The 22,689-nt window shown below is 48.4% G+C and overlaps 2 protein-coding genes across 4 annotated transcripts in view; one reads left to right on the forward strand and one right to left on the reverse strand.

Annotated features, from left to right (window-relative positions):
- Positions 1-22,689, forward strand: part of LOC120924009 — a 742,797-nt gene that overhangs the window by 245,641 nt on the left and 474,467 nt on the right. The window lies entirely within an intron of this gene.
- LOC120924279 overlaps positions 1-22,689 on the reverse strand; it is a 70,477-nt gene that overhangs the window by 22,160 nt on the left and 25,628 nt on the right. For 2 of the 3 annotated variants that reach the window (XM_040335156.1, XM_040335149.1), the window contains exon 3: positions 19,053-19,136. In XM_040335156.1, coding sequence (XP_040191090.1) covers positions 19,053-19,136 — 84 coding nt within the window. Of the gene's footprint in view, positions 1-14,653; positions 14,882-15,069; positions 15,118-19,052; positions 19,137-22,689 lie in introns of those variants that run through there. The other variant, XM_040335142.1, reaches the window with a different exon arrangement.

Below are 22,689 nucleotides of genomic sequence, written 5' to 3' on the forward strand. Positions count from 1 at the left end.
GGGGGACATGGTGGTTGGGGGGTCAGGTCATCACGTAGGTCAATCTGCAGGCCCTTTCTCACTGCGAAGTTGTGCAGCACGCAACATGCAGCGATGATTTGGCACACGAAGTTGGGGGAATACAGCAGGGTACCCCCAGTCTTATCCAGGCATCGAAAGCGTGACTTAAGGAGGCCAAATGTTCGCTCAACCACTGCACGGGTGCGTGCGTGTGCTTCGTTATATCTTCTCTCTCCTGGTGTTTGCGGATTGCGGAATGGAGTCATGAGATGAGGTCCCAGGGCATATGCAGAGTCACCTGGAAGGGAAAAGACAGGAGGATGTTAGTAATGCATGTGCCCCTTGTGATGTCTGCATCATGGGGGGGGGACAGTCATACCTGACACCCATGTCACTTACCAACCAGCCAGCTGTCCCCATACACATTCTGCTCAAATTGTCTTGGGATGTCACTTTGCCTGAATATAAAGCTGTCATGGCTGGATCCGGGGTGTTTTGCACGGACCTGCCATATGAGGCCATGTGCATCCACGATCACTTGGACATTGATAGAATGCCAATGTTTTCTGTTGCGGTATATGTGCTCGGTCTCGTGGGGGGGCTGTATTGCCACATGGGTACAATCAATTGCACCCACAGTGCGTGGGAAACCATCAATTAGGCAGAAATCTGTCATTGCCTTCAGCCGCATGTCCTCCTGGGTGGGTCTGATTATGTGGTGCGACATGCGTCGGAGTATTGCGGGGACAACTTGGTGCACGCATCTACTCATGCTGGTTTGGGATATCCCAACCACGTCTCCACTGGTTCTTTGAAAAGAGCCTGTGGCAAGAAAATGCAATGTTGCCAGGACCTTCACCAGTGGCTGCACTGCATGGGATCGTTGTGTTGGGCTGCTGATGTCATTCTTCAGGGCTCTGGTAATTTCAAGGATGGCATCAGGGTTGAATCTATAACGGTGATACACATCCACATCAGCCATGCCAAAGAGGCTAATGCGCTGTGGGTAGATCCTCTCACGTGCCCTCCTCCGTGCCCTCCTCCTTCTAAGTGCCTCTTCCTCTGCACACACTAGTAGTGCTAAGACCACGCCTGCCCCTGGCATGTTGGCATACGAATGTGTTGTCCGCAAAATTTGGTTGCTCTGCTCGTCCGGGATGGTGCTGCTGTATTTGCTTTTTTCAAGCTAACTTACTCAGGTCTGGAGCAAAGTTAACCGAGCTTTATAAGGGGTAACTTTCAGCCGGACAATCGTCTTACGCGCACAGCGCGTAGCCTAAGCCGATCGCGCGTAGGTTCGGGAATCAGCGCATCTACATCATTTGCATATTTGAATACTAATTCTATGGCAGCCTAGGATGCCTTCAGCGGAAATATGCGCCTACGCCGCGTACACTTAAACGAGTTAGGACGGACAGGAGTAGCCTGATTTCTGGCGGATCTGGTTCTGTGACTATGGCGCATAGATAGGACGGCGCATCTTTACACTTACGCCGCGCATCTCCATATACGCCGGTGTAACTTGTTTGAGAATATGGCCCGAAGTTCTTTGGACGGCCAGAGTGCATAGGAACCTAACACATCAGAACACCAAACTTCTCATCTTCCCCCGATTATTCCATGGAGACCCAGAAATTAAGAAGATCGTTTGATCAGGTTATAGCAGCCCTGCGCACCCGTAGCATTTGACACAGCTTTCTCTTCCTGGCCTGCCTGCGGGTTCAAGATGGGGAAACAACCTGTTTTTTCACCTCTCCCCGTGAAGCATCCAAATGGCTGGAGTCATTAAATCGCTGAAAGCGGGGTTAGTGCCTTGGCTAACAAATCTCTTGCCCTTAGCTGATACTAGATGCAGCAATCAAGTACAGCACCTGAGCATCACTGTAAGTGTACAACTTTTTGCACCCATTGTGCCTGTTTATTACCTGTAACGTACCCAAGTGTTGTGCCCCTGTGAACTCTGTCACTTCATAACTTCTTCTAATCTGCTGAGGATCCTACGATACAGCCTCATCTTCCAATGCAGTTTGTTCATTCACCCCCCCCCCTTTTTTTTTGCTATACGAAGTATTTGCTATGACTAAAGCACGGAAAGGGGAACTTTTGTCCCACGTACCTTCTATGCATACCCTGCTTGTCTGCCTCTCCATGCTCTGAACAATAGCAGACTCTAGTGGCATTACTGCAAACTACAAGGTTATGTTTACCCTTCTCCTGTGATATGCGTTGATGCCAATTCCCTTTACATGCTCCTACAGGGTCTGTTACAATAAAGTGTTACTAAAGTGTTACTAAACCCAGGAGCCTGCAATCATCATTTTTCGGGTTCTGAAAAACAACAATTTTTTTTTTAACATGCTGCATTTTTTAACGACGTTTTAACCACTTAAGCCCCGGACCATTTTGCAGCTAAATGCCCAGGCCAGGTTTTGCGATTCGGCACTGCGTCGCTTTAACAGACAATTGCGCGGTCGTGCGACGTGGCTCCCAAACAAAATTGGCGTCCTTTTTTCCCCACAAATAGAGCTTTCTTTTGGTGGTATTTGATCACCTCTGCGGTTTTTATTTTTTGCTCTATAAACAAAAATAGAGCGACAATTTTGAAAAAAATTCAATATTTTTTACTTTTTGCTGTAATAAATATCCCCCAAAAACATATATAAAATTATTTTTTTTCCTCAGTTTAGGCCGATACGTATTCTTCTACCTATTTTTGGTAAAAAAAAAAAATCGCAATAAGCGTTTATCGATTGGTTTGCGCAAAATTTATAGCGTTTACAAAATAGGGGATAGTTTTATTATTATTATTTTTTTACTACTAATGGCGGCGATCAGCGATTTTTTTTCGTGACTGCGACATTATGGCGGACACTTCGGACAATTTTGACACATTTTTGGGACCATTGTCATTTTCACAGCAAAAAATGCATTTAAATTGCATTGTTTTTTTGTGAAAATGACAGTTGCAGTTTGGGAGTTATCCACAGGGGGCACTGTAGGAGTTAGGGTTCACCTAGTGTGTGTTTACAACTGTAGGGGGGTGTGGCTGTAGGTCTGACGTCATCGATCGAGTCTCCCTAATAAAAGGGATCACTCGATCGATGCAGCCGCCACAGTGAAGCACGGGGAAGCCGTGTTTACATACGGCTCTCCCCGTTCTTCAGCTCTGGGGAGCGATCGCGACGGGGAGGCTATTAACGAATAGCCGCGCCGTCGTCTCGGATCGCTCCCTGCGGGTTAGCGCCCGCTGCATGTACCGGGGGGGTCTCGATCGGACCCCCGACCCGCGGCAAGGAGGGGACATACCTGTACGCCCATCTGCCTGTACGAGCCATTCTGTGGACATATATGTACATGCGGCGGGCGTTAACCGGTTAAACGATGTTGTTTTTCGGGGTTGTAAAAAATGATCGTGTGTGGGCTAAAACGACGTGAAAAACCCGCGCATGCTCAGAACAAGTTATGAGACGGGAGCGCTCGTTCTGGTAAAACTAGCGTTCGTAATGGAGATTGCACATTCATCACGCTGTAACAGACTGAAAAGCGCAAATCGTCTTTTACTATCACGAAATCAGCAAAAGCAGCCCAAAGGGTGGCGCCATCCGAATGGAACTTCCCCTTTATAGTGCCGTTGTACGTCACCACGCTTTGCTAGAGCATTTTTTTTAAACGACCGTGTGTGGGCAACGTCGTTTTAATGATGAAGTTGGAAAAACGTTTTTTTCATGCCGAAAAACGATCGTCTGTATGCGGCAATAAGAATAAAAGTACAATATTTCTAATTTACAGCCTACCACTTGCTACCGGTCCCTTGTCACCAGATTCAGCGTGTCACTTGCCACCGGTCCCTTGTCACCAGATTCAGCGTGTCACTTGCCACCGGTCCCTTGTCACCAGATTCAGCATGTCACTTGCCACCGGTCCCCTGTCAACAGATTCAGCATGTCACTTGCCACCTGTCCCCAGATTCAGCATGTCACTTGCCACCCGTCCCCTGTCCCCAGATTCAGCATGTCACTTGTCACCCATCCCGTCACCAGATTCAGCATGTCACTTGCCACCCGTCCCCTGTCCCCAGACTCAGCATGTCACTCATCCCGTCACCAGATTTAGCATGTCACTTGCCACCCGTCCCCTGTCACCAGATTCAGCATGTCACTTGCCACCCGTCCCCAGATTCAGCATGTCACTTGTCACCCATCCCGTCACCAGATTCAGTGTGTCACTTGCCACCCATCCCGTCACCAGATTCAGTGTGTCACTTGCCACCCATCCCATCACCAGATTCAGTGTGTCACTTGCCACCCATCCCGTCACCAGATTCAGTGTGTCACTTGCCACCCATCCTGTCACCAGATTCAGCGTGTCACTTGCCACCCATCCCGTCACCAGATTCAGTGTGTCACTTGCCACCCATCCCGTCACCAGATTCAGTGTGTCACTTGCCACCCATCCCGTCACCAGATTCAGCGTGTCACTTGTCACCTGTCCCCTGTCTCCAGATTCAGCGTGTCACTTGCCACCGGTTCCTCTCCAGAGACACACTGCCGCTCTCCCCACTGCTGACAGGAGGAGGGGGATAGGCAAGAAATAGAGCCCTCTTCTGGCAGAGGCCTGGGTGCAGTAGCGTATTTAGGGTATGGCAGCCATGGAAAGTGCCATGGGCGCCATATGAAGGGGCGCTCATGAGATCATACGACAGCAGGGGGACTTGGCGACAGCAGGGGGACTTGGCGACAGGGGACTGGGCGACAGCAGGGGACTGGGTGACAGCAGGGGACTGGGTGACAGCAAGTGGGACTTGGCGACAGGAGCCTGGGCGAAAGCAGGGGGACTTGGCGACAGAGGACTTGGCGACAGCAGGGGGACTTGGCGACAGAGGACTTGGCGACAGCAGGGGGACTTGGCGACAGAGGACTTGGCGACAGCAGGGGGACTGGGTGACAGGGGACTGGACGACAGCAGGGGACTGGGTGAGAGGGGACTGGACGACAGCAGGGGACTGGACGACAGCAGGGGACTGGGTGACAGAGGACTGGACGACGGCAGGGGGACTTGGCGACAGGGGACTGGACGACAGCAAGGGGACTGGGTGACAGGGGACTCGACGACAGCAGGGGACTGGGTAACAGAGGACTGGACGACAGCAGGGGACTGGACGACAGCAGGAGGACTTGGCGACAGGGGACTGGGCGACAGCAGGGCACTGGGTGACAGGGAAATAGACGACAGCAGGGGACTGGGTGACAGCAGGGGACTGGGCGACAGCAGGGGGACTTGGCGACAGGGGACTGGACGACAGCAGGGGACTGGGTGACAGGGAAATAGACGACAGCAGGGGACTGGGTGACAGCAGGGGACTGGGCGACAGCAGGGGACTGGGTGACAGGGGACTGGACGACAGCAGGGGACTGGGTGACAGGGGACTGGACGACAGCAGGGGACTGGGTGACAGCAGGGGACTGGGCGACAGCAGGGGACTGGGCGACAGCAGGGGACTGGGTGACAGGGGACTGGACGACAGCAGGGGACTGGGTGACAGGGGACTGGACGACAGCAGGGGACTGGGTGACAGGGGACTGGACGACAGAAAGGGGGACTTGGCGACAGGAGACTGGGCGACACCAGGGGGCTGGGCAACAGCAGGGGACTGGGCGAAAGGGGACTGGGCGACAGCAGGTAGAGGACTGGGAGATATTTGGTTGAAAACATACAGAGAGGACAATGTCACAAGAGAAACCAGATACCATCTTGGTCTTTGTCAGCTAACAGAACTTTTTTACTTCTATGTAAAAGTCTAAAGATAGAAGTAATAAAGTTGACAAAGATCAAGATGGTATCTGGTTTTTCCTGTAGCTCTGTCCTGAGTGCAAGAAATCGAGCAGACCAGTTTTCAACCCTATTTCTCTCTGTCCAGTAGCTATATAAAAAATAAAACAGCATTTTTAGTGCCTTTTTTTTGTACCTCTATGTTGCTCTGCCCAGAACTTGGGACCGTGCGATCATCCCTGAGGCCGGACGCTCCGCCCCCCAATGACAGGCGGGGTCACCCCTTGCCTGGCCACACCCCCTCACGATTCCTGACCATTGTCAATGAAGGAGGCGGGCCAGCTCCTTGGCATCAGACCCCTAACCCGCCGAACAGCTCTGCAGCTGGGGGAGCCGGGGGAGGGATCTGTCAGTGTACTGTATGCGATAGTTCCCTCCTCGCGCCCCCCACACAATCCCCAGCAGCATACATTCCACCTCCGGTACACACTGCTGCAGGTGTGCCGGCCATGGGTGAATCGAGCTGGTCTAGTTTTCACACTGAGCTCCGTGACACACAGCGGGAGATGCCCGCTGATTGTGTGTGGAGGGGAAGGAGGGAGCGGAGCGCTGTGCTGCAGCCACAGATTAGCCCAAAGCATCCCAGAGCAGGCAGCCTATCGGGAAATGTCCCGGTATCCCGGTAGGCCAGTCCGGCCCTGGCTGAGTGTAAAGGTGATGGACTGGCCAAGCATGTCTCCAGACATGCCCTATTGAGCGTCTGTGGGACATCCTCAAACGGAAGGTGGAAGAGTGCAAGGTTTCTAACATCCACCAGCTCCGTGATGTCATCATGGAGGAGGGGAAGAGGACTCCAGTAGCAACCTGTGAATCTCTGGTGACCTCCATGCCCAAGAGGGTTAGGGCAGTGCTGGAAAATAATGGCGGGCACACAAAATATTGACACTTTGGACACAATATGGACATTTTCACTTAAGGGTGTACTCACTTTTGTTGCCAGCGGTTTAGACATTAATGGCTGTTTTTTTTTTTTTTTTGTTATTTTGGGGGACGGCAAATATACAAGCTGTACACTCACTACCTTACATTGTAGCAAAGTGTAATTTCTTCAGTGTTGTCACATGAAACGATAGAAGAATATATTTACAAAAATGTGAGGGGTGTACTTACTTTTGTACTACGAGTAAGCATCACATGATGTGAAACATGTCAGCCACCTTTTTCCTTTTGTTCACTTCACTTTGATTTGGTTGTTTTTTGGATTTTATTTGTATAATAAAGACATCGTTTTAAGGAGTGCGGCAGTCCAGGACCTTTTTCTATCCAATGCACCTGTGCATAGCCAGCGCCCTTTTGGTTTAGTGGGACGGAAGCTACGCCGTCGTATCTTGGGCGCATATGTAAATAAGCGAGATACGCCGATTAACAAATGTACTTACGCCCGTCGCAGTAATCTACACCGTTTATGTAAGGCTTACGTCCGGCGTAAAGTTAACCGATTGCCGACCGCCGCATGTACATATACGTCCACAGAATGGCACGTACAGGCATATGGGCGTACATGTACGTGCCTGCCTTTCCACGGGTCAGGGGTCCTATCGGGACCCCCCGGTACATGCGGGGAGCGATCCGGGACGAGGGCGCGGCTATTCGTTTCTAGCCGCCCTCTCGCGATCGCTCCCCGGAGCTGAAGAACGGGGAGAGTCGTATGTAAACACGGCTTCCCCGCGCTTCACTGTGGCGGCTGCATCGATCGAGTGATCCCTTTTATAGGGAGACTCGATCGATGATGTCAGTCCTACAGCCACACCCCCCTACAGTTGTAAACACATACTAGGTGAACCCTAACTCCTACAGCGCCCCCTGTGGTTAACTCCCAAACTGCAACTGTCATTTTCACAATAAACAATGCAATTTAAATGCATTTTTTGCTGTGAAAATGACAATGGTCCCAAAAATGTGTCAAAATTGTCCGAAGTGTCCGCCATAATGTCGCAGTCACGAAAAAAAACTCTGATCGCTGCCCTTAGTAGTAAAAATTTTTTTTTTTTTAAAAATGCAATAAAACTATCCCCTATTTTGTAAACGCTATAAATTTTGCGCAAACCAATAAACCGATAAACGATTATTGTGATTTTTTTTACCAAAAATATGTAGAAGAATACGTATCGGCCTAAACTGAGGAAAAAAATGTTATATATGTTTTTGGGGGATATTTATTACAGCAAAAAGTAAAAAATATTGCATTTTTTCAAAATTGTCGCTCTATTTTTGTTTATAGCGCAAAAAATAAAAACCGCAGAGCTGATCAAATACCACCAAAATAAAGCTCTATTTGTGGGGAAAAAAGGACGGCAATTTTGTTTGGGAGCCACGTCGTACGACCGCGCAATTGTCTGTTTAAGCGACGCAGTGCCGAATCGCAAAACCTGGCCTGGGCATTTAGCTGCAAAATGGTCCGGGGCTTAAGTGGTTAAGCCTCATAAAGCAGGTGTAAGTCATGTTAGGGTATGGACCAGGGAACAGCCGTCTTATTTTACGTCGTTTACGTAAGTCGTACGTGAATGGGGCTGGGCGTAGGTTACGTTCACGTCGTAGGCATTGAGCCGTCGTATCTTAGGGAGTATATTCAACGTGATTCTGAGCATGCACGCGCATGCCCTGTTCGTTCGGCCCTTCATTTGCATGGGGTCACGCTTCATTTAAATGTATCACGCCCACTTCCTTCCTACTTTGAATTAGGCGGGCTTACGCCGACCAATATACGCTACGCCGGCGCAACGTAGGGAGCAAGTGCTTTGTGAATACTGTTCTTGCCTCTCTATGTTACATCGGCGTAGCGCATATGAGATGCACTACGCCCGCACAAATGTACGCCGCTCTACGTGAATCCGGGCCATACTGTACATAAAAACATACACATTAAAAATAAAAGCTGTGGATTGTTCCCCATCTTTCTTCTTTTTTTTTTTTTTTTTTTATAGTTCCAATATACTTTTTTTCCGAGCTTCATAATTTTTTGGGTTTTATCCATCTATTTCCTGGTTATGATTTTCCCAGATTTTTTTTAAATTTCTCCTGTTTATGCCTGATGTCATGTATCCATTTTCCTGCTCCCATTATTAGAACTTCTTCCCTTTTCCATTCTTGAAGGGTGGGGCATGTTGCTTGTTTCCAATACCTTTGTATTAATCTTTAGCATTTAATAAATGTGGTACAATGCTGTTTTTTATATGTTTTTATAGCTCTTGTGGTTCCATGGAACAGGAATTGTGACGATGTAAACTCCATTGTTTCCTCCGACATGCTAAGGTTGATATGATGTAGAGAACCCCCCCCCAAACTCCTGTTGCTAGGAGTGACGCCTGGGGTCCCTTACTGATAATCACCTGCATGTAGTGGTGTATTGGGATATTGACCATGAACTAATTTTAAACGCTAAGCCTTGGTCGCGTGTTGTAATGCGTCCATGCTTAGTAGCTCAACACCTTTCTTTATGTGACACAGAGATGATGTATAGATCCTGTAACGGAATGACCCGGGACACCCAGAGACTTTGTAAGGATGAGGGGTACTCCTGTACCGGCGTCACTAAGGAGTCTTATGTCTAGGGCAGGGGTGTCAAACTGGCGGCCCTCCAGCTGTTCCGAAACTACAAGTCCCATCATGCCTCTGCCTGTGGGAGTCATGCTTGTAACTGTTAGCCTTGCAATGCCTCATGGGACTTGTAGTTTTGCAGTAGCTGGAGGGCCACCAGTTTGACACCCCTGGTCTAGGGTCACCTTATGTCCGATAGGGCCATAGGGTGACTGAGAAATTATGTCCTAAATTACAGGACAGGGGACATCACTAATAATTCATGTTTGCAGGATGTCTTGAGATATCACAAGTTGTTGGCTTATTCAATGTAGGGACACATTCTTTTGAAAGGTGTTAATTGCATCTACTCCTAGACATTTCAATGTCCCTTGTGTAAAGGTGTTAATCCAGGTCTGCTCCCAGACCTCTAATTATGTATGCTAAATACTGTTTATGTGTGGAATGGAACTTGTCGAAGACAGAACGTCTGTCTAGGGATGTGGATTGAAGAGATCATTGTGTGTGATGGTGTTTTGTTTGTTATGCTGTTAATGAAGGAATGTGCAGTGATTAGATCATGATAATTATAGGCCAGCGCCGACATGTCTAGAATGTTTAGTAATTAGCTCAAAGAATGTGATTGAAGCCCCCCACGGTGTGATGTGTGGGTGGGGAGTTGATTGTTCCTTTAATGCCTTGTACTGTATATAAGCTGAGAAGAAACCATTAAAGTTGTTATTACATTTGGAACAAGTACAGAGCTGGGTGTCTCGTCTTGATTCTGGGGAATTGATATGGATCGGGTCCTGTTGGTTGGAGTGTCGATAAGCTGTCTTGGATGTGATGGAAGGACGTAAACGGTGGTGACCGTTACAGATCCCCAAACTCCTGTTGCGAGGAGTGACGCCTGGGGCCTAATACTGAGTTGTCGCATAGAGAATCGCATTGAATTCCTTCCTAACCGCAGTTGTGGTTCACGCCGTTCACCAGTGCTGTTACAATGCCTAATGTACCACCAGCCACAAAGTACAAAGTTGTTTGCTGTCGGCTAATTTTTGGGGCCTGTAATGGCCGACACTTACTTCTGTATCCGTTTTTTCACTTAATACTTCTGGTAGGTCAGTGTCCATGTTGTGGGACTATTTGTGCACAACTAGTAAGGGGTAGATTCACGTAGATTGGCGTAACTTTGTGCGGGCGGAACGTATTCTATTTACGTTACGCCTCCGCAACTTTTACAGGCAAGTGCCGTATTCTCAAAAAAAAAGTTGCGGCGGCGTAGCGTAAATAGGCCGGCGTAAGCCCGCCTAATTCAAATTGTGAAGAGGTGGGCGTGTGTTATGTAAATCAGGCTTGACCCAATGTGATTGACGTTTTTCCTTGAACGACGCATGCGCCGTCCGTGGAATTTCCCAGTGTGCATTGCTTCAAAGTAACGCCGCAAGGACGTCATTGGTTTCGACGTGAACGTAAATGACGTCCAGCCCCATTCACGGACGACTTACGTAAACGACGTGACTTTTTCAAATTTCGACGCGGGAACGACAGCCATACTTAACATTGGTACGCCGCACTTACGCCACCATATAGCAGGGGTAACTATACGCCGGAAAAAAAGCCTAACGTAAACGGCGTAACTGTACTGCGTCGGCCGGGCGTACGTTCGTGAATTCGCGTATCTAGCTGATTTACATATTTCGACGCGTAAATCAGCGTACACGCCCCCAGCGGCCAGCCTAAATATGCAGTTGCGATCCGACGGCCTAAGAGACTTACGCCTGTCTGATCTAATAGATATCTATGCGTAACTGATTCTATGAATCGGGCGCATAGATACGACCGGCCGGACTCTAAGGCCCCTTTCACATTGAGGTGTTTTTCATGCGGTACAGCGCTAAAAATAGCGCTGCTATACCGCATGAAAAAACCTGCCCTGTAGTGAAGGCTTTCACATTGAAGCGGTGCGCTAGCAGAAGCGCTCCAAAAGTCCTGCTAGCCGCATCTTTACCGTGGTATAGGAGCGGTGAACACACATACCGCGCCTTCCCATTGAAATCAATGGGAAAGCGCGGTAATAACCCTTTTTCGGCCGCTAGCGGGGGTTAAAACCTCACCGCTAGCGCCCGAATATCGCGGTAAATACGACGGTATAGCGGCGCTACAAATAGCACGGCTATACCGCTATACCGTCACCGCGGCTGCACGCCTCAATGTGAAAGCAGCCTAAGTATTTTGACCTGAAGGTTTTTAATATTCGCCTGCCATTAAAGTCAATGGGGCCCGCCGCGAACTTGCGGTTCGCGGACATTTGCGATCGTTCGCGGTTAGCGTTCGCGAACCGTCCCGTCGGATGTTCGTCCATCACTAACAGTTTGCGTGCTTCCCGTCTGCTGCCATTTTTTCCAATTCTTCTGCATATGGCGTCTTCCTTCCTAGGCCGCCGGGTGGCCAGTGATGACGCAAATCCCATGCATGTGTATTGCAGCTGCATTATCGCTAATATACAGATCCCACAAAACAAGACACAGCCACTTCCATCAATATTTTTATTGATTAGAAATTCATTTATTAATTATTAATGCCATACAAATATAGATAATCAATATACAGCCCTAACCCAGTAAACCAATTACAAAGTATCACCTGAATACACCAAGGGGGCCCTGAAAAAATAAACACAGTGGCCCAGATTCTCGTAGATGGGCATAAAACTGCGGCGGCGTAACGTTTGTCATTTACGTTACGCCGCCGCAAGTTTTACAGGCAAGTGCTTTATTCACAAAGAACTTGCCTGTAAAGTTGCAGCGGCGTAGCGTAAATCCCGCCTAATTCAAATGAGCCGGGTAGGGGGCGTGGATCATTTAAATTAGGCGCGTTCCCGCGCCGAACGTACTGCGCATGCGCCGTCCGGAAAATATCCCAGGGTGCATTGCTCCAAATGACGTCGCAAGGACGTCATTGGTTTCGACGTGAACGTAAATGGCGTCCAGCCCCATTCACGGACGACTTACGCAAACGACGTAAATTTAAAAATTTCGCCTCGGGAACGACGGCCATACTTAACATTGGTTGCCCCTCATATAGCAGGGGCAACTTTACGCGTCGCAAATCTAACGTAAACGTCGTAACTTCACTGCGTCGACCGCGCGTACGTTCGAGAATTCGCGTATTTTGCTAATTTGCATACTCGACGGGGAAAACGATGTCGGCGACACCTAGCGGCGAAAAAAAAAATTGCATTTAAGATCCGACAGCGTAAGAGACTTAAGCCTGTCGGATCTAATGGTTATCTATGCGTAACTGATTCTAAGAATCAGTCGCATAGATACGACGGCGCAGATTAGGACTTACGACGGCGTACATGGCGTTGCGCCGTCGTAAGCCCTTTGAGAATCTGGGCCAGTAGGTGCAAAATATAATTCATTCTTTCAGGATATATATTGGAGAATATTATGCTGTATATTGTACTGAATAAACTATATCCGCACAGACCTCCGGCTTACGGGTGATCCAAAATACCATAATGCCGCGTACACGCGATCGGACATTCCGACATCAAAACCGTGGATTTTTTTTCGACGGATTTGCTAAAAAATTTGGTGACCGTGTGCATACACACGGTCACAAAAATTTTGTTGGATATTCCTAAACGTCAAGAACGCGGTGACGTACAACACTACGAGGAGTCGAGAAAAACGAAGTTCAATGATTCCGAGCATGCGTCGAATTGATTCCGAGCATGCGTAGGATTTTTGTGCGTCGGAATTGGTCTACAGACGATCGGAAATTTCCGACAAGAACTTTTGTTGTCGGAAAAAAATTGAGAACCAGCTCTCAAACATTTGTTGTCGGAAATTCCGACAGCAAATGTCCGATGGAGCCTACACACGGTCGGATTTTCCGGCAACAAGCTCCCATCGAACATTTGTTGCCGGAAATTTCCGACCGTGTGTACGCGGCATATGGCCTCGTTCACATAGACGTACTGCAGCATGCACCTGTGTGGGGGCAGTGTTAATTTCATCCACAAAAAATATATTCGTCAACTAAATTAACACTATTAACCACTTTAAAAATCGCTGATCGCCGCCAATACTAGTAAAAATAAATAAATAAATTAAAATGCCATAAAACTATCCCCTATTTTGTAGACGTTTTTGGGTACAGCGTCGCACTTGCCAGTTAACCACTTCCGGACCGCCTCCTGCACATATACGTCGGCAGAATGGCACGGCTGGGCACAAGCACGTATATATACGTCCTGTACTTGTACCCAGCCGTGGGTCGCGGGCGCGCTCCCGCGACCCGGTCCAAAGCTCCGGGACCGCGGGTCCCGCGGACCCGATCGAGTGCGGCGATCGCTCCCCGGAGCTGAAGAACGGGGAGAGCCGTGTGTAAACACGGCTTCCCCGTGCTTCACTGTGGCGGCGTATCGATCGCGTCATCCCCTTTATAGGGGAGACACGATCGATGACGTCAGACCTACAGCCACACCCCCCTACAGTTGTAAACACACACTAGGTGAACCCTAACTCCTACAGCGCCCCCTGTGGTTAACTCCCAAACTGCAACTGTCATTTTCACAATAAACAATGCAATTTAAATGCATTTTTTGCTGTGAAAATGACAATGGTCCCAAAAATGTGTCAAAATTGTCCGAAGTGTCCGCCATAATGTCGCAGTCACGAAAAAAATCGCTGATCGCCGCCATTAGTAGTAAAAAAAAATAAAAATAAAAAATGCAATAAAACTATCCCCTATTTTGTAAACGCTATAAATTTTGCGCAAACCAACCGATAAACGATTATTGCGATTTTTTTTATCAAAAATAGGTAGAAGAATACGTATCGGCCTAAACTGAGGAAAAAAAATAATTATATATGTTTTTGGGGGATATTTATTATAGCAAAAAGTAAAAAATATTGCATTTTTTTCAAAATTGTCGCTCTATTTTTGTTTATAGCGCAAAAACTAAAAACCGCAGATGTGATCAAATACCACCAAAAGAAAGCTCTATTTGTGGGAAAAAAAGGACGCCAATTTTGTTTGGGAGCCACGTCGCACGACCGCGCAATTGTCTGTTAAAGCGACGCAGTCCCGAACTGTAAAAACACCTTGGGTCTTTAGCCAGCATATTGGTCCGGGGCTTAAGTGGTTAAAGCAACACAGTGCCGAATTGCAAAAAATGGCCCGGTCATTGGGCAGCCAAATCCTCCGGTGCTGAAGTGGTTAATGGAGATACAACAATTAGTTCTGGATTGAATATGTACGTTTTTTTTGTTTTTTTTCCATAGATATACCTGTCTGGAGTACAGATCCTTCATTTATTTATGCAATGAAATTAATAAAAAGAGATCCCTATTGGAATTCTAACATTCAGTAGATTAAAGAAAAGCAGGGAAAATATTCTTCGGCATCAACAATGTGAAGATTGTACGGGAGATCTTGGGGGGAGGAGTTTCATCTAACGCTGGCGTGACTGGTATCCAAAATTCCATGTGCAGTTCAAATCAGTCCGAGTCTTCAAATAGCGCTGGAGAAATAAAAAAAAAAAAGAGGACAGAGTGAAGACGGTGACAATCGGGGGCGGCTGTTTTTTTTTTGGGGGAGGTCGGCCGGTGGCAACTGTAGGTCAGTCGGGTCACCCCCCACTGTCGGTCTGGTCACCGAACCCCCACCCCCCACGGGGGCAGTCGATCAGTCATCCAGCCCCGCACTTACCCAATGCTCTACTATGGGCGATGGCGATGGGCGTCTCCTCCTCCTCCTCTGCATTAAACAAAAACAAAAATCCTGTGTCAATGTGTAGCGCTCTGGGTGCTGTTGAATAAGCTGGCTGTTACTTGTGGTCCCACAGGGTCAGACAGATGACTCCAAAGGATTGTAGTCACCAGAGTATAGATGTGAACATTTAGGGCCAGATTCAGAAAAGAGATACGACGGCGTATCTCCTGATACGCCGTCGTATCTCTGAGTGCGGTCGGTCGTATCTATGCGCCTGATTCAGAGAATCAGGTTACGCATAGATATCCCTAAGATCCGACAGGTGTAAGCGTCTTACACCGTCGTATCTTAGGCTGCAATTCCAGGCTGGCCGCTAGGTGGCGCTTCCGTTTGTTTACGCGAGGAATATGCAAATTACTATTTACGTCGATTCAGAAACTAACGCTTTTTTTTTTTTTCGTCGTTTGCGTTCGGCTTTTTCCCCTGTAAAGTTACCCCTGCTATATGAGGGGTATGTGCGGGGTATCCTATGTTAAGTATGGCCGTCGTTCCCGCGCCGAGTTTTGAAATTTTGACGTCGTTTGCGTAAGTCGTTCGCGAATACGGCTGGACGTAATTTACGTTGACGTCGAAAGCAATGACGTTTTGCGGCGGATTTTCGAGCATGCGCACTGGGATGTTTTCACGAACGGCGCGTGCGCCGTTCAAAAAAAACATAAAATATGTGGGGTCAAGCCAAATTTTAATAAAACACGCCCCCCAACATCCCCATTTGAATTAGGCGGCCTTACGCCGCAACACATACGTTACGCCGCCGTAACTTAGGGCGCAAGTTCTTTCTGAATACGGAACTTGCGCCCAAAGTTACAGCGGCGTAACGTATCTAAGATACGTTACGCCGGCCGGACAGATACACCATTGTATCTGAGTCCGGCCCTTAAAGTTTATTAAAAAGTAATCATTGAAAACTATCATAGAAAAATAGACGAGAAGGTCCGACCGGCCGGGACGTCAGAGGCTGGGAACAGCGCTGGAGCTGTCCTCCTCCTCTTCCAATAGGATCGCCTGTCCTTTTAGCCAATCGGGTGACGGGTCTCAGGACCCGCTTCCTGATTGGCCAGGAGGAGGATCAATGTGAAAATAGCGAATATTCATTTGCTATTATAACACAAGTGGGTGGGGTCGGAGCGCAGTGCTCTGCACCCCCACCCCACCCTTTTTTTAAGCCTCTGGCTCTAATCACATGCTTCAAACCCCCCCCCCCCCCCCCACCATTGGAATATATACGTCCGGTGCCCTTCATGTAGATTAGAGGGCAAGGCGCATGGATGGGGCTCGTGCAACCGCCACTGGTGACAATAAAACATGTTCTGTGATCTGATAGTGAAAGTTATTTCTCATGTACTAATGGTATCTTGCAAGCTATTTTGTTTATCAATAAATTAACTCAGTTTTGAGAGCTGTTGCCCTGGGTGCCATGTGTCAATTCTGCCAGTGCAGAGGCGTTGCTAGGGGGGTGCGGGGGGTGCGGTCCGCACCGGGTGACACCCGCTAAGGGGTGACACCATCCTGTTTTTTAATTTTTTAATTTTTATTTTTTAAGCTGACATGCCCAGCCTGCCCTGTGCAATCCCAGCCTGCCCTGTACCACCCCAGCCTGCTCTGTGCCACCCCAGCCTGCCCTGTACCACCCCAAACAGCCCTATACCACACCAGCCTGCCCTGTACCCCCCCAAACAGCCCTGTACCACCCCAGCCTGCCCTGTACCACCCAGCCTGCCCTGTGCCACCACAGCCTGCCCTGTACCACCCCAAACTTTCCCATGCCACCCCAACTTGCCCTGTGCCACCCTAACTTGCCCTGTACCACCCCAATCTGCCCTATGCCACCATAACTTGCCCTATACCACCCCAACCTGCCCAATGCCACCCTAACTTGCCCTGTACCACCCCAACCTTTCCCATGCCATCCCAACTTGCCCTATGCCACCCTAACTTGCACTATACCACCCCAACCTGCCCTGTACCACCCTAACTTGCCCTATACCACCCCAACCTGCTTTATGCAACCCTAACTTGCCCTATACCACCCCAAACTACACTATATCACCCCAACATGCCCTATACCACCTTAACCTGTCCTATACCACCCCACTACACCAACCTGCCACTATACCACTCTATACTACCCTAACCTGCCACTATACTGCCAGTATGCTGCTATACTATCATTTACAGGGGCTGGTTTGGGGTGCGCCCCGTGCCCGTGCGCTGCCTGCTTGGTGCTGGGCAGCCTATACAGAGGGGGGGTGACACCATGTTTTACCGCACCGGGTGACACCAACCCTAGTGACTCCACTGTGCCAGTGTTCTTGGATTTGGTGCCAATAACTGAGCAATGCCACATTCAGTGGCACCAGCAGTATAAGCCCTCATTGGGGTTTAGTGGTAGATTTAGGGGTTTAAATCAGGGTCAGGGGTTAGAGAAAGGGGTTAGGGATTAGGTTACATTTAGAATTAGTGTCAGAGGTCAGGGATTTGTATACATTTAGGTTCAAGGGTTACAGGGTGAGGTTAGGGATTAGGTTAAAATTAGAGATTAGGTTGAAGCCCAACTCTAGGCAAAAATAAAAAGTTTTACCTTACAATGGGGCTGTACAAGAACTGCAAGGGTTAACGCCTCGTTTTGTCCAGGGGAGAGGAGGAAGCCTTATCCTCACCGGATCCTCCGATCCACAGGCATACGGCGCTCCCCCACAATCCAATAGTGGACCATTCCAGATGTCCTTACATCCAGAGCAAGTCTATGGGCTTGATGAACTCAGGAACGGTCCACCTCTCAGGATCGCTAGACCATGGGGGACAGGAGTTGGTCTTGTGTGGGGAGGATTGGAGGACCGGGTAAGTATTTATCTGTTCTCTCCCCTAGACAAAAATTAACACTTAGCCCTTGCAGTGTGGGAATAGCCCCACTGCAAGGGAAACCCTTTTATTTTTTGCCCAGAGATGGCCTTTAAAGTAAGGGATTAAGGTTAGGGTCAGTGTTAAGGATTAGGATGAAGTTGGGCTAGGTTTACACCTGTCTCTCTAAAAAATGGGTTGCATTCATTCATTGGGCGGGGAAGATCATTTTTGCCACACCCACAAAGCATGTGTATTGTACATCTGGATGGTTTGACAGTTTGGTTGAGAGCACAAGCAAATGTGACAGCTAGCATTTCCGACATGCCGGGAATGTTAACTGTTTTTTGTAACTATCAAATTGAAGGGTTTACTTCCACTTTAATTGCCTGGTTTGCTGTCCCCCAACCATGAATGTAAATGAGCCCTTAAGCTGAGGGTTAGTTCAGTCATAGAGGACTTGGCATACTTAGCACTAGGGATGAGCCCGATGTTGGAGTCGAACGTAAGTTCAACTCGAACATTGGGTGTTCGCCTGTTCGCCGAATAGCGAACAATTTGGGGTGTTCACGGCAAATTCAAAAGCCGCGGAATACCCTTTAAAAGTCTATGGGAGAAATCAAAAGTGCTAATTTTTAAGGTTGATATGCATGTTATTGTCCTAAAAAGTGTTTGGGGACACTGGGTCCTGCCCCAGGGGACATGTATCAATGCAAAAAAAAGTTTTAAAGATGGCCGTTTTTTCGGGAGAAGTGATTTTAATAATGCTTAAAGTGAACAATAAAAGTTAAATATTCCTTTAAATTTCATACCTGGGGGGTGTCTGTATTATGCCTGTAAAGTGGCATGTTTTTCCCGTGTTTAGAACAGACCCTGCACAAAATAAAATTTCTAAAGGAAAAAAGTCATTTAAATCTACTCGTGGTACAGAAACGAGGCAAAGCAAACCTACATATAATTCCAATCTAAAGCAATGCTGAGCGTCAAGCGTTAAAGGAAGAAGTCAACCAGGAGAAGAGATCAGATCCTTTGTAAACTGACCAAAATCAGAAAAATATGATCAACAAATAGAGACAAACCTGATCCGCTGGTTGTGTCACCAGAAGGCAGTGGTGACTCACTTTGATGAGACGGGTCCTCTGTACACTTTTTCTTCACTGGGCCTGCCAATGAGAGAGGTGAAGTTATATCATTCTGATTCATTCTGATTTAACATCAATCTTTTATGCAAATTTCCAGCTAAAATGTTCCATTTACAAATGTAGCCCAACCCGCGTGAGGGCCGCTTGAGAATGGTTGACCCCGAGGATTACTCTGACCTTGCAAGTTTCCTGACACCTTCCACACCCTGGGTTCAGACATTCCTGAATGAAAATGCAATTGTACAGACACCAGACTTCACTAGATAAATTAAGTGTTGTTTTACTTATTGATCTTAGAACAGGTAGTGTAGGAACGACATAAGCAGATAAGGTTACAGCCTAAATTCTAAACACACATGAACAGGTATGCAATATAAAAAAATCACAGTAAAACTAGCAGCACACTGGTTGCTCTTCACACTGAAAAGGCTGCGCCGCTCCTCGCAGCCCTCCAAGCGTCCGGGTCCCTGCTGTTAGTTAAAGGCCCCAGTCCCAAGAGGCCGGCTCTTCGCTAACTCTGGCTAATTATTACCCCTCTCGGCAGTCTGTTCACTCCTTCAAGTCGGCTGGAACCTGTAGTTCACAACAATTTGCTCCCTGTGTTAACTTAACTTTCTGGCCTACATGTCCCCAAATCATTTGCTCTTCTGTGGAATACCGCTCTGCACTCAGAGTATGACAAGTTAGAGTCTAATTGAAACACTAGAGGAAACAGTCTCCCTGCAGTCAAAGCTCCAGCATGTCTTCTCCCCCTGATAGCGCAGGCAATCCAGCTAGCACCTGTCTACATCCTCCCCCCACCTGAAATCTTTGGTCCTCCAAAAAGATGAACTTCACACATTATATTACCTTTCAGTTAGACATTTACAGAGAACAAGAAGATCAACACACAAATGAAATAACATTAACCATAACTCAATGTCAGTAGTAATTTGCACACATCAGGGTTCTGTTGGAACCAGTTATACACATCTTCTGTTAGTGCATAATTAGTCTGTTTTTAGGCCAGGGCTATGGCTGTGGCCCACCCAGTGGTGTCGGAGGGCAAGGCAAGATCACCCTCTACCCAATGAATAGCAGTGGGGTCTGGCACTGAATTCTGTCTTTGAATTGGGCAGCACAGTGGTGTAGTGAGTAGCACTTTCGCCTAGCAGCAAAAGGGTCGCTGGTTCGAATCCTGACCACGACACCATCTGCCTGGAGTTTGCATGTTCTCCCCGTGCCTGTGTGGGTTTCCTTCGGGTACTCCGGTTTCCTCCCACACTCCAAAGACATGCTGGTAGGTAAATTGGATCTTGTTCAAATTGGCCCAGTATATATATGTATATCTACGTGTCACCATCCTACGGGGTAAAATGACCGCACCAGCCAAGCAGACACTGGCTGGAAAAAGCGCCCAGAGGCGATTCAGTTCGCATGAGTAGCGCTATACAAGTCATTCATTCATTCAATAGTGGGTATCAGTTCATCAGAACTTTTTCTTAGAATGTCATAAGTAAGTCTCTTGGGAGTGTAGCGCCCCCTTACTTTCAGTATGGGCGCTATGCTAAAGTTAGTGGGGAATGGGAGAGTTATTTTGCTCCCATTCACAATTTGCTAAATTGGGACTTCTGTCCTTCCAGAAAAGTTGGCGCCAGACGGGTTCTGGCAGAGCAACTTTCCCCAGCAGCCAATTAGAGGAGTTTTTCCCTCGCGGGGCATGCTGGGGGAGGGTATATCTGTGACAGGTGTCATGTGCTAGGCAAGTTTCGTGGGGTCCCGGTTCCAGGTGCGGCATCCACCTTCAGGGTGCGCGCATCCATGGACCCCACCAGCGCGGCCCACCCGGCCAGAATTGCAGGCTACACAAAACCTCATCCGGAGGTAAAAGGGGACTCCAGTGATCTACTGGATCCCTGATTCTATTGAGAAGATCCCAGGCTGGATGCCGTTCGATTGGGGGGTCGGCTTGAGGAGAACCCGGAGGCAGGTTGTCCAACAGGGCTTGAACGAACCAATCGGGGATCTGGTGACCGGAGCGCTGACAGGTACGCTTTGCTGTCATCCGGTAACCTATGCAGAAATCTTCTGGGAGGATTCGCTCCATTCATTCATTCAGCTCACTTAAAGTACTAGGCCTGTGGCAGAGAACCTAGAGCCAGGTCTGTGAGAGAGATCTGTTCCTCCCAGCAAATCCAAAGTGACACCTCGGCTGCCAGGCTTGTGAGAGGGGTCTGTCCGGGGGCACTTCACCCACTGCAGGAGCAACCTTACGCCGGAAAAAGCCTAATGTAAACGCCGTAAAAAAATTCGCCGGGCGTACGTACGTTTGTGAATCGGCATATCTACCTAATTAGCATATTTCTTGCGTAAATCGACAAAAGCGCCACCTAGTGGCCAGCGTAAAATTGCAACTAAGATATGACGGATACGAGGGGAACATGATTGACGGCCGGCTATGGTGCGTCACGCTTCCCGAAAATAGCCGAAATAGGACTTGGCTCTTCACGGCGCCTGCGCAGTCAGCTCCTAGTCTGTGCGCAGGCGCCGTATAGCGCTGTGAAGAGCCGAGTCCTACTCCGGCTATTTTCGGGAAGCGTGGCGCGCCATAGCCGGCCGTCAATCATGTTCCCCTCTGCATAGGAACGCCTACTCCCCGCTGGGAGTCTGAAACTTAACTACGGGATTAAACTGTGAGTACGGCACAAAAAAATAAAATAAAGGCATACTGTAGCTCACGCTAGTATGCTGGATTTCATGGTAGAAACGTGTTTTTTAGGGTGAACCACCGCTTTAAGTTGAATCTGTTTGTAAGTCGGAACAGGTACACTTTTTAAGTGTAGCTCCAGCCCAAAAAACTATTTTTAAGCTTTTTGGATAACATAGGGAAGGGTTATCACCCCTGTAACATTTGTTTTTCTGTCTGTGCATCTGTTCAGAAGATTTCACCTCACTTTCTGTCTCAATGACAATTGGATTTTGAAAATGTTGGGTTGTTGTGGAAACAAGTGTAGGGCACTACGCTAAAGTTAGTGGGGAATGGGAGAGTTACCTTGCTCCCATTCACTACTTGTTTAAATTTTGGGACTGTCATTCCAGAAATGTCCACTGGGTCAGTCTGTGGCCCAGGGATGCAATGTCATCCCTGGCCAGCAGTTGGCGCCAGAGGGGTTGGCAGAGTTAGTTTCTCCAACAGCCAATCAGAGGAGCTTTTCCCTCGCAGGGCGTGCTGGAGAGTAGTATATCTGTGACAGGTATTATGGGTTCTAAAATCTTCGCGGGGTCCCCGTTCCAGGTGCGGCATCCACCTTCAGGGTGCGCGCATCCATGGACCCCGCCAGCGTGGCCCACCTGGCCATAATTGGAGACTACTTGGAACCTCATCCGGAGGTACAAGGGGACCCCAGTGACTGGCTGGGTTCCCGATTCTACTGAAAGGATCCCAGAGTGCCCTACGATTGGGGAGTCGGTTTGAGGAGGACCCGGAGGCAGGTCGTCCAACAGAGCCTGAACAAACCAATTGGGGATCCGGTGACCAGAGTGCTGACAGGTATGTTTGCTGTCATCTGGTGACCGATGCAGAAATCTACTGTGA

This window comes from Rana temporaria, chromosome 1 (assembly GCF_905171775.1).
Source record: "Rana temporaria chromosome 1, aRanTem1.1, whole genome shotgun sequence".
Lineage (NCBI taxonomy): Eukaryota > Metazoa > Chordata > Amphibia > Anura > Ranidae > Rana > Rana temporaria.